The sequence below is a fragment of the Oculina patagonica genome, chromosome 4 (genome assembly GCF_052425735.1).
Source record: "Oculina patagonica isolate OP01 chromosome 4, crgOcupat, whole genome shotgun sequence".
NCBI classification, from domain to species: Eukaryota; Metazoa; Cnidaria; class Anthozoa; order Scleractinia; family Oculinidae; genus Oculina; species Oculina patagonica.
Window position 1 is genome coordinate 61,529,264 of NC_135761.1, and position 11,881 is coordinate 61,541,144.

Genomic DNA, 11,881 nt, shown 5'->3' on the forward strand with positions numbered 1-11,881 from the left:
AAATACTGAATAAACAATATCTCTAAAACTATTAAAGCAGTGTTCTTAAAACTTGGCACCTTAAATGTGCTTCACAAAAGAAACAAAATGTCACTCTTAGGGCTGTTGCCATGGCAACAGTTTTGCTGCTGGTGCTGTCGCAATTAAAACTGAAATTCCCAGTTTTTGTCTTAAACCAAGAACCATCTAGCGGAGCCAAACCGATGGTGGGAATTAAGTCAATATGGGAACTATGTCTGTTCTAAGCAGGACCCTTTGTCTCACTTTAGAGGCCATATATGGGGATATTTGTCTTTTTGACAGAGAGGGACTGGAGCTGAAAGAGTTGCTATGGCAACAATACTAAGGGTGTCATTTTGTTCCTGTTGTGATGCACATTTGTGGCGCCAAGTTTCAAGAACACTGCTTCAATATTTCTAGAGATATATTTTATTCAGTATTTTGCCATTTTTAGAGTCAAATCTTGTGACGTCATCACTGATCTAATTTGCATAATACAAAAACGTCAATATCTCTGAAACGAAAAAAGATATTTCGAAAAGAAAAACGCCATTCTTCTGTATTTCGAAAGGCCTTTCAAATAAGCAGAAAATATTTTTCATGTCATATACACTTTAATCCAGTCTCAAGTTTTCTGTTGTTTTCATGCAAACAAACAGTTTATGTTATGAAAATGCATACAGTTATTACGAAACGAGGCGTTGCGGGTGAGCGGGACGGGTGGAGGATGTGAATGAGCGTAAGTTCTATTGGAACTAACCGTCTGAACAATAACAGGTTTCGGTTGATTGGGTTAAAGAGGACCCTGAAGGGGTCAAATGGGAACTGCGGTTTGGGCAAATTTTCACTGGGAAAATGGGACACCGGAACTTGGAGTCACAATCAAAAAATGCGACTGGGATTCGGGCAATACATTTATTCCCCCACCCCTCCATTTTTAGGACCTTCGGTCCCAACAGAACACTTTTCCAACTGTTTTTCAACTGCAACCGCATTCTCGTCCCCATAGCCCTTTCGTTTCTCTTAGCCGGCTTGGCACGAGAAAACGGAGGGCTCTGGGGACATAGGATTTTTGAATTAATTCGAATTTTTTTGATTGGTTGTTTCGAACAAAGAATTTCTAAACGGAAGTCGAAAACGTAACGACTTGCTCATACATTCTTTTGAAACGTCATGACTGCATACATGAAGACCGGAAGTCCTAGAATCTAGGACTGGAAATCCTTTGTCCCCAGAGCCCTTTGTTTCCTCGTGCCAAGGCCAAGCCGGCTAAGAGAAACGAAAGGGCTATGGGGACGAGAATGCTGCAACCGTTGGTAACCATTTGGTCGTATTCTATTAGGATCAGCCGTTTCCGGTTTGTTGAATTGGTTAAGTTTTTTTCATGGTCTATTGAGAAAAAAAAAGTTTTCTGTTTTAGTTGAATATAGTTGAAAAAGCTAAGTGCTATATTAAAAACTTCAACCAAAGAAGATTTGCCAAAAAACCGCATATGTTCCCTCAACTTTTTAAATTAAGTTTTCCTTTTTCCTTGCGTTCACTGTTATTACATAATTATAACATGTAAATATTAAAAAAAAGACGATCGACGAGGATGGGATTCGAACCCACGCGTGCAGAGCACATTGGATTAGCAGTCCAACGCCTTGACCACTCCATGCGGCCACCTCGTCGTATATTAGCTGTCAAAAATAAAGAATAATACATTAGTGCGGGAAGATACGACCACTGTGCCTGGGATTTGGGCAAACAATAGTCCGGAAAATGGAATTTGTGCACAATTTTGGCTGGTTAAGGGATTTATATCCCCTCCCCCTTTTGAACCTTTCAAGTGTCCCAAAAAAAACACTTTTACAACTGTCTTTCAATGAAACGGTTGATAACCATTTGGTTATGTACGTGTTCTATTAACATCAGCCGTTTTTGGTTGATGGATTGGTTAAGTTTTTTCATGGTCTATTGAGAAAAAACAGTTTTCTGTTGATGAGATTGTTAAGTATTTATCAACCGTTTTAGCTGAATATAGTTGAAAAAGTTAAGTGCTCTATTAGAAAACTTCAACCATTTCAACATTTATCATATTTGATGCCGGCTGAAAGAGTTGACCACCCAAGACGGTTGACTACAATAGAACACAAAAAACTCAACCAACCTAATGGTTGATCCATGACCTAACATGAACATGGCATAAAACTTAAAGATTTGCCAAAAAACCGCATATGTTTCCCTCGACTTTTTAAGCTAACTACTTCTTTTTTCCTTGCGTTTACCGTTATTTCATAATTATAACATGTAAATATTGAAAAAAAGACGATCGACGAGGATGGGATTCGAACCCACGCGTGCAGAGCACATTGGATTAGCAGTCCAACGCCTTAACCACTCGGCCACCTCGTCACCGATTCTGTGATCTTGTTTGTTAAATGCGGTATCGATCAGAAATGCAACCCGACGACTGAATTCTCTCCCTCGTTATTTGGTAGTAACACCGCAGGCCCTATAGCAGCAAACTGCCAATCAAAAACATCGTCAATAAATTTGCAATGATCTTCTAAAAGAAGTTAAAAGCTTGAATAGTTTGGAATGACAGGCCCGTCCAACATTTCGTTTTCAATATTAATTTTGTTTGTTTGTTTTCCTCTTCATATTTTGATACTGAAACGATCGCTTTTACTAACTGATTTTACTGGTTTTACTGTTGACAATTGCGCATGCTGAGCTGGTCTTTTCGTCTAAATAATTCCTTTCTTATGTTACAGCGGCCAGATTTTTTTTTAATTGCGTTCGAGGAAGTTGGACGATGCTGTCGTATCCATAGAAATGAAGCCGCATAAAGTGATAGGGGATCATATTCAGATACACCACTCTTGGATAATTAACGGTCATTTTTTCGTTTCGTAGTTTATGATTTTTGAAATAATAAATAAAGAGTGGCGAAAAAAACAAATGTTGGATTCTCGCGGTGAACAGATAATGGTGATGGTATGATAACAGGTGATGGTTATTTAGCACCTTGTGCAATCCCTTAAACGGCCCATTTCCCCCATCGATAAAAGGCTATAAGTCACTACGTCAAGTCAATCCCTTGACTTGCAATGACCGCTGAGTCGATGCTCTCGTCACGATTTGACGATTCCTCTTCTTTTAGAGGGTTTTCTAGACTACGAGCAGTCCCTATTTTTTCGCAGAGTCCGTTGAGCTTTTTTTCGCTTCTCGCCTTGCCCCGCCTCCTCCCCCCCGCGCGTTCATTTTTTTTCGCCTCACGCTCGACGTACTCTTCGAAAAATAATTTTCGCTTCAAGCTCAACGGACTCTGCGAAAAAAATAGGGACTGCTCGTAGTCTAAGGGTTTTTTGCTAGGCTAACACGTGTCCATCAATCTGGAGCAAGTTGATTTTAGGGCCTAAGCCACCCAACACCCCATTTTCTGAAATAACAGCCCCTCGTTGTTCAGTTTTAACCGTGCATCTAACTTGCGTTGACAAGTTGACAGAGGTAAAGATATATTACGGTTTGCATTTTTGTTTTTTTGCTTTTTTTATTATTATTATTCTCCCTAGGGCCACCTGTCCAACTTTAGCCGGCGGGGCCTGGTGTACGAAATAGAGGTGGCTGTTGGGACACACAATTGATCGGTTAGATTTTAACAAAGAGAATTTAAAATCTATCTTATCCAATAAACCTTTTTTTTTTTAAGCAGAGAATTTAAAACTGTTTGACAAGAGTTCAGCCGCCGTCATGTAACCAAAGAATTAAACAAGGACAATACCAAAGAATATTTTTTACTTTCGTTGTTTATAACACCGTGTTTTTGCAACATATTCAGCGCTAAATATCTATTAAAATGTTTCAAGTTCTTTTCAACTTGGTGTAGTAGTTTTGGCATTTTGTTCATTTTATTTCATAGTAGGTGTTTTACGCCAAACGCAGCTTTGACAGAAGTGCGAGCACTTTGAACATTTTAACTGTACAGCCAAAACTAAATTTTGAATGGCTTTAAGGGTAACCATTAAAAAAACAACAGGCCTAGGTGTCATGAAAATATATGTGTTTTCGCCTTATACGAATTTTAATCATAACTGTAGCATCACGTATAGTTAACGCTTGTTGATAATTGATATAACCAAGAAAACAGCCTTTTTAGCAGACAAAAATTAGAAAAAAGTGCTGATGTGAGCTTTCTTCAAATTAAACATTCACTCCTATCCAGACCCCAGCGACAGTCTTCTTGGAGTAAGCTCTGTGTACGTAAATTCTGATCACCACAGCCTTGGGTAGTGAGGCATGCGCAGAACAAGCGGCGTTACACAGAAGCAATGTCTTTTGTGGTATTTCTTTTTCCTGCATGCTTTTTTAGACTCATCTTGCTTGGTCGATGACTTCCGTCTTGGAGCTGAAATGATAAGTAAAAGAATGTAACACTTAGTTAAGGTCGATTTAAAGGACCCTAGTCAGCCACGCCCTTGTTTTTGTTTACACACGAGGGTTTTGGTATTAATTACGCAGAGCGTGTCTAAACGGAAGAGATCACTGTGAAACTGTTAAAGGTAATTTATCACACTTCCAGTAACACAAATTACAGCAATGTTATAGGATTTCAGTTCACCGTGCAATTTTCATAATTTCGATGGCATCGAAAATGGCGGAGGCTGACTAGGGTCAGATTGGATTGCGGTTTTTGTTTTTAAATTGCACGAAATTGACAATAACCAAACTTTTGCTTTTTAAAATACTAGATCGCACGCTATTTTATTAGGCAGTGTTGTATTAGGATCGACTGTTTTCATTCCTTGGATTTTGGGTTGTTCTATAGGGAAAATCATTTTTAATTGGTTGAGTTGATCAAATTTTTCAACTGAATCAAACATGGTTGGAAATAGTTGCCGAATTTGTTTAACGTTTCCCAATGGAGCACGTTTCCAACCATTCTCGTTTGCTACGGTTGATCATTATTTTACGAAATCATCGGAAAACGCGTTTCTCCAATACAGCACACAAAAAAACTCAACCGGCCCACCCAACAGAACAGGGGCCTATTAGAGATTTCCATTGTTACGTAAGTTGTTTTTCGTGCGTTAACGAGCGTGAAAATTGATGAGATTACGAGATAAATTAAGAGGAAATGCATGGAAAACGTTGAAAGTGATGCGTGGTTCAATCCTTTTTTTCGCAACAGAACACAGCTGGTCCTATTACAACAGGGCCTTGGCCTTACATGTATCACTTAAAGACTTAATGCTGACCGTTATGGTTTTAAACTAGCAGCAGTATCATGGTGTTTCGATCAAAAATAAAGCAAATCTAAAGATTCCAGAGACAAGCATACGTTTTAACCAACAATTATTTCCAAAACTCCAGGTTATCCCCGGGAGGGGGGGGGGGGGGGAAGGCGGGCACTCTGTAAATTTTTGGTTGGGGGTGTGCCGCTTGGACTTTTGAAACCTATACCTTACACCAGACCATATTCACCTGATTTTGCAACCCTGTACTGGACTAGACACCGAAAATCCCTACCCTATCCCAGCCTTGGTTTTTTGAAACTGTATCGCTATTAGGTCCTAGAAGTGTTGCCGATTTTTTATCTTCCAAGTTTCAAGTTCCAAGTTTTTCATGCTACTGATCGGCTTCCCGCAAATGATACCCTATTCAAGACCCAAACTCTCTGATTTCTATACCCTATCCCAGACTAAACTGCTTGAAAACCATACCCTTCACAGCGGCACATACCTATATAGCTCATGTATGGGAGTGACTCCCCCCCCCTGGAAGGTTATCCCTGAACAAGGAAATTTGAGCTCTGCGAGAGGCGGTGTTCATGACCATTCAAGACTACAGCGTCAACTTGATTAGTTATTTTCGCCTTTGAGAGTCGTCGGACGAGGTGGCCGAGTGGTTAAGGCGTTGGACTGCTAAACCAATGTGCTCTGCACGCGTGGGTTCGAATGCCATCCTCGTCGTTATATTTTTAGCCTCCTTTTTTCGAAGCTGTAGAAAGATGCCAGTTGTAAAACGAATTCATAAACGTCCTTTTTTGTATGCGAATTAGCTGATATTTGACTTTTCTTTTCTTTAAATAACCCGCTATAACTGTATACTTAAAATTACTAAGAAAGGCAAAACCACAGCAACCCACAGGTGATGAAGGTTGATGAAGGTAGCTTAGTAGAAAGTAGTCGATGAAGGTTTCCGGATCTTTGATAGTTAAGGATCAGCAGCATTGAGGATAATGCTTCCGCGTCAAAACTAGTTAAACGATACGTGCCACGAGCACTTCCGACAAGATATTGATGTATGTAAATACAACAATCAATGCCTTACCAAGTGGAGGTCGGGTCAACACCACCCCTCTCCTACAGTGACAGCAGTGGCAACAGTGGCAGCAGCACGGGCAGTGATGGCAGCAGTGATGACAATGGTGATGGCAGCCACCACAGCAAGGCTCACAGCAGCAGTGATTGCATTCAAGATCACAGCAGTGTTCACAGTGAGGATGGCAGATGCAGCCTGCAACAAAATGTAGGCACGCAATAAGTACAAAGGTCATGTTATTTGTACAAACGACTTGCTTAGGTCTCAAAGTTGGCTTCTGACAGTCGGTTAAAAACGGATTTTACAACTAGATAAACTACAGGTAGCCCAAGCTTATTCAAATGTTAACTTTTGTGTTGTTGACATTTTTTACTTAATGTGAAAGTTGCTGTTGCTAATGCATAATACCGCATATAAGGTTTTGTTTGGAGAAAAATCAGTTCATTAGACGGGAAAATTGGTCATAAAAATCGTTTACCTGAACTCCATTGTTGGTCTCTTTGTGTATTGTGTGTTGTTTGGACAGATTTGAAGCAATTCTTCAGAGTTTCAGTTCCAACGGTTTCTTTGCTATGTATCAGGGAGGGGGGGGGGGGGAAGAAAGTCGGCACTTTTCTTTGAATACATAGCAGTGCCTGGAAACGGTGCGAGTCTATGTCAATCAAGCCGTTGCTAAGAAAGACGTCAAGCCAAGGTATTGTTTTCTCGGAAAGATTTAAATATCAATGACTGCGTGCGTGTGAAATGCGAATAGTCGCGGTGTTTGCGTTTGATGTTTTACGCCTAATGTCTCACGTCACTGAGAATGTTTTGGCGGCGTGGAATAACAACCGAAAAAATTTGTCACGGCTGAAATTTAACAACCAAAAAATGGGAAATAATTTCAGAACCATTGGAGTTATTTTAATTAGTATAATTCACAAGCCTTACTTTTGCCAGACTGGTCGCCGTTATCACTGTTCACGGTTGTTTTGACATCCGGAAGACTTCAAAGGAGCAATCAAAATGCAAATAGCTATTGTGTTTTGTGCACGATCAAGACCAAATCATGCGAATTAAACAATGAATTTTGTCAAGCTATTCACTACACCCTTAGCAACCATTCGATAGCTACTGCGCTGTCTCGGTTGCCCGGCACCGCTATGATCACTTTTTGAGTCGTGTAACAAAGGAAGTTTCTTCCCCCCCCCCCTCCTGCTATGTATATAAACTGAAACTCCGAGAAATCGCTTCAAATCCGAACGTAAACCACACAATACACTAAGAGGCCACAGGTCAAACGAAATTTCCATTCATAATGGACTGATTTTTTTCGCCTTACAATACCTTTTTATATGCGCCATTGTGATTAAGCATAATCCAGTGAGCTGCTATGAGGCAAACTCTTAACCTGATTGGCTGCGCAGCCGATAGAAACCTCGCGCTTGCTGTCCAATTGTTAAATATAGGAAAACTAGGCATGGAATGTGTGCAAACAATACTTACTTGGATGGTAACACACGGGAACATTCACCCATTCTATGTGAGGTTTAAGTCCTCCCCACTTGACACAACAGCAATCTGTGTGCAACAAAAACAAACATGTCTGCTGGGTGGATGAATAAAAAACAGGCAGCCCAGCCCGCATGACCATACATTTTAGTTTGTCATTGCATTTTTTCCTTTTATTAAGAAATTTATATTTTTGTCACAACATTGTTAAATAGCTATGGATTGATCAAAAATAAGACGAAGGAGGTTGGTAAAACTACCTCCAGTTTTGCTGCTATTCTAAATATGTCATTTTCCATTAAATGTTTCAAAACATTTTTTTTTTATTGCTTAGCATAGCAAACGTAGACCGCTAATGACTTTTAGTAGTGGGCGGCCAATAACAGTCGAAGTTCGCATCAGTTTAATAGATTCGACGTATTGTATTTTTTTGTTAGTTATTTGGATGTTACTTGGCCTTTTATATTGATAATAATTCTAATAAAATAGCTCTTTATTTTTTGCACCCTTGCAGTGTCATTTTCGTTCAGTTAGTGAAAACAGATTTTCACAATAAAAAACCTGCGAGGTACCGTATAAATCGTATGACAGAAACTTACCAGTTCCCTCCGCTCTACCACCGCCGCCGCCACCTCCGCCCATACCCCCGCCACCTCCGCCCATACCACCGCCGCCTCCGCCCATTCCACCGCCACCTCCTCCAATTCCCCCTGTTCCTCCCGTACCGCCGCCAATACCTCCTCCTCCTGTTCCACCAATTCCGCCAGTTCCTCCTATTCCTCCAGTTCCTCCTATTCCCCCAGTTCCTCCAATGCCGCCGGTCCCGCCGTTCGTCCCGCCAGTCGTCCCGCCGGTTCCACCGGTACCTCCCTGATTTCCCTGGTCAAAATACCCTGGATCCCCTCTAAAGTCCAACCAGTCGTTTTGTTTATCATTTCTCTCATAATCATCATATAATGGTCTTGGCCTTCGTGGCCTCCGTCCTCTGAAAGGTCGACGACATCGACGCCGGCGTCGGCGCCTCATGCAGGCAGCTTCAATTTGCGGGTCAGGGTCATCACATTCCGCTTCATCATCAACGTCATCATCCGCAGCTTGGTCCATTTCAGAATCGTCTTCGAGATCCTGGCAGTTATCTGTCGAAAGAGCGCTAGTGCTAGTCCTACTATGTGAGGAAGCAGCAGATACTGGCGCTGGTACTGCGGGCTGTCCCGTAAGCATTGGCGCTTGTCCCGCAGCTTGCGCTAGCGTATTTGTGGTCTGTCCCGTAGCCTGGGATTTAGCGCTAACAGTTTGAGTTACGGGTTGCATTGGCACTTGTCCCACAGCTTGCGCCAGCGTATTTGTGGTCTGTTCCGTAGCCTGTGATTTAGCGCTAACAGTCTGCGTTACGGGTTGCATTGGAGCTTGTCCCGCAGCTTGCGCCAGCGTATTTGTGGTGTGTCCCGTAGCGCTTACAGTCTGTGTTACGGGTTGTACCGCAGCCGCAGTTGTAGCTTGTACAAAAGGTGTAAGTGTTTGCCCCGCGGGTTGACCCGTAGACCCAACCACAGTGGATCCCGAGGGATTACTTCCCGAATTAATGGCGCCTTGAATCTGTGGACTCCTTTTAACCGCAGTGTGGCGGTTTTTATCACTGGTGCTAGCAATTCGATCTGGTAATTCAGAATTTTCTGACCATACTGGCCGCTTGAAGCCGATGAATATGATGTATAAGAACACATACCAGCCGCAGTGCATCTTGTATTTTATGTGTTTCCAGAACACCACCTGGAACAGGACAAAATGATTTCTAAACCAATGTGGCAACAATTCCAATCGTTATACTTTAATGGGTTAATACTACGTGAATCTTTATCAGTTGACGCTACAATAATGCTATCAAATTGTCCGACAATTTAAGGCGAGAATTTAAGTTGTTTGAACGCCCACCGGGGAAGCTTTTAAACTTTTAAAATATTTGTAGTAGATAAAATATGAGCGGGAGATCTGTATAGGTTTACAATGGCGAGCCGATAGAATTGCCATTGTGAAACACGAGCATCCTGTCTGTATATCTTTTTTTTTTTTTTTTTTTTTTTTTTTGCTGGCAAGACTGCATGGAGTGGCTAAGTCACTCAGTGGGATATCGCGATTAAAAATCAATACATTTTGCTTTGCCCTCCCATGTAGATGGTTAAAGTTTGTCGGAAGTGCAGTTAGTTTATTTATTCTCTCTCGTTACGGTACAGGGAGAGAAGAGGCCAACAGTGTGTTACACGGAAAAATTCGATTACCTCTTGAATCCCAAAGCCAGGAGTTCAAGTGGGTACGAAGTTAAAACTGCCATGGACTCGATTAGCTTTGATAAATGGTTTGACTCTAGACGTAAGAGTACACTTAGGGCTCGTTCGTTTGGGATCAATCCGCAATAAGAATAATTGGAACAATGCGAGTTATCGTTCGTTTGGCCGCCATTCCTATTTCGGAATACTCGGATTTCCATTCCCGTTATTTTGCTCCCGGGAGCAGAATAGCCGGAATATATTCCAGAATACATTTTTATTCCAGGATATTCCCAAACGAATGCGCCCTTAGTAAATTAGGGTTAGGGTTGCGGTAAGGGTTTTCCCAGTGGCAAGGAATTAATTAAACAAATATTGAACGAAATGCTTAATCACAACGTTATTGTACAGGATGCAGTGTTAAGCTAAAATCCGCGGAGCCTCTATCTTTGTAATAATGGTCGATTATACAGGCATGTCTACGCTAATAACGAGGTTTATTTACAAGATCCGGAGTTAAGGCGAAACTGAAAATCAGTATCATAAATAACAATTGACTAAAAGAAACTCCCAGGTGATATATCGTCAAGTCTGTTTAATCAGTTATACGCTGGGCGTTGCCTGGTCTTATAAGTTTCTAAGGCCTGTCATTGTTCAAAGATAATAGCCTTTGAAAAAGGACTAACAACAACTTAAAGTTGGGTTTAAGATAAATCCTTACCTCGTTTTTGCTGATAACCTACATAGCTTGCCAGTTTAGTGGACAATTGACGCTCCTCAACAGCGTAATTTCTTCATTCCACAAAACCAACTTTGTGGCCACACGAATTTCCAAATTTAAAGATCCAACTGATTGCGAAAAGCTTTTTTGTACGGAGACGAAGTGTGATAAATAAAAAAAAAATAAATATCCGCTGACTTTTCGGCTGTGCGTGAAATGCCTCGCGGCTAAGAGAGAAGAAGTTTAGTTGATTAAAGAAGCTGACCTAACAACATAATAAAATATTCATCACCGATCGCGGAACGGAAGCGTTTTGCTCTCACCGAATACTATGCGATCTTTTAGGTTCAAAAATATAGATTATTTGTATATATTGTTAAAATGCTTCAACAAAGTCCAGTTGTGGTTAGTTTCAGTTTAAAAGTGGTTTAGCAGTTAACGAAAGCGACCAACTAACTCAAGCTTCCAGGTCTGTTCGATGTCTTCTAAGTACTTGAAAGGGCAGCGGCCACCCTAAACAGGGTCAACAAGTTAACTGTCTACAAAAATAGTAAAACTGTATATCTTGCAACATGGCTGGACACATATCACAATATTTCAATAGTTTTTTAGACAACAAAACCTTTTCAGTCCCAGGCTGCGAGAAGCAAAAGTACTGGCGCCGAAGACGTTTAGCTAAACAAAAGTTTTTTTTTCTTTCATCCGTCTCCTATTAAAAATTGTTTATGATGCAGTTAGCGCTAAGTGCATCGTAAATTCAGTTATGGCAGCAAGGGTTTTTTCAAGGTTAAGACAAAACGCGATTACTGTCTTTGTTAAATTGCATTTTGCTTTATTCAGTCGAATGCTTTCTAGTGCATGCAACTTCGTATGGCTGTAACGCAACTGTGACGTCATTACAAACAACCCATGAGCTCACACAAGCCGCGTGACAATTTTGTTGGAACAACAGAAAAATGTTGCAACACGTCAACTCTCTCTTTCTTATCACAAAATAAAGCCCGAGGAACTCGGTTTACAAGAATGGCGCAACTGCCCCCGGGAGATAATTCTTATCGACCCAAGTTCCAGAACCATTTGAAAACCAGTATCTGAT

At 41.0% G+C, this 11,881-nt stretch overlaps 2 protein-coding genes and 3 non-coding genes across 5 annotated transcripts in view; 1 reads left to right on the forward strand and 4 right to left on the reverse strand.

Moving 5' to 3' along the window:
- Positions 1-11,881, reverse strand: part of LOC144647809 (histamine H2 receptor-like) — a 410,332-nt gene that overhangs the window by 223,991 nt on the left and 174,460 nt on the right. The gene's annotated exons all lie outside the window — the stretch shown is intronic.
- Trnas-gcu (transfer RNA serine (anticodon GCU)) lies at positions 1,587-1,673 on the reverse strand. Its single transcript has one exon. It is a non-coding gene; the product is annotated as a tRNA-Ser (tRNA).
- Positions 2,316-2,397, reverse strand: Trnas-gcu (transfer RNA serine (anticodon GCU)). The gene has a single exon. It is a non-coding gene; the product is annotated as a tRNA-Ser (tRNA).
- Positions 3,551-11,163, reverse strand: LOC144648939 (uncharacterized). The gene is made up of 5 exons (XM_078508392.1): positions 10,786-11,163; positions 8,400-9,570; positions 7,795-7,869; positions 6,319-6,504; positions 3,551-4,393 (listed from the first exon to the last, which is right to left on the reverse strand). The coding sequence occupies exons 2-5, from the start codon at positions 9,538-9,540 to the stop codon at positions 4,260-4,262; spliced, it is 1,536 nt and encodes a 511-aa protein (XP_078364518.1). The 5' UTR covers positions 9,541-9,570; positions 10,786-11,163; the 3' UTR covers positions 3,551-4,259.
- Trnas-gcu (transfer RNA serine (anticodon GCU)) lies at positions 5,876-5,957 on the forward strand. The gene has a single exon. It is a non-coding gene; the product is annotated as a tRNA-Ser (tRNA).

What these genes read in the sequence shown, in the direction of transcription:
- LOC144648939 (XM_078508392.1), bottom strand. Translation starts at nt 9,540, where the DNA reads ATGCACTGCGGCTGGTATGTGTTCTTATACATCATATTCATCGGCTTC. An exon ending in TGGTAGAGCGGAGGGAACTG is followed by an intron (nt 7,870 to 8,399) that starts GTAAGTTTCTGT and finishes TGTTGCACACAG; the next exon opens with ATTGCTGTTGTGTCAAGTGG. An exon ending in TCCCGTGTGTTACCATCCAA is followed by an intron (nt 6,505 to 7,794) that starts GTAAGTATTGTT and finishes ATTTTGTTGCAG; the next exon opens with GCTGCATCTGCCATCCTCAC.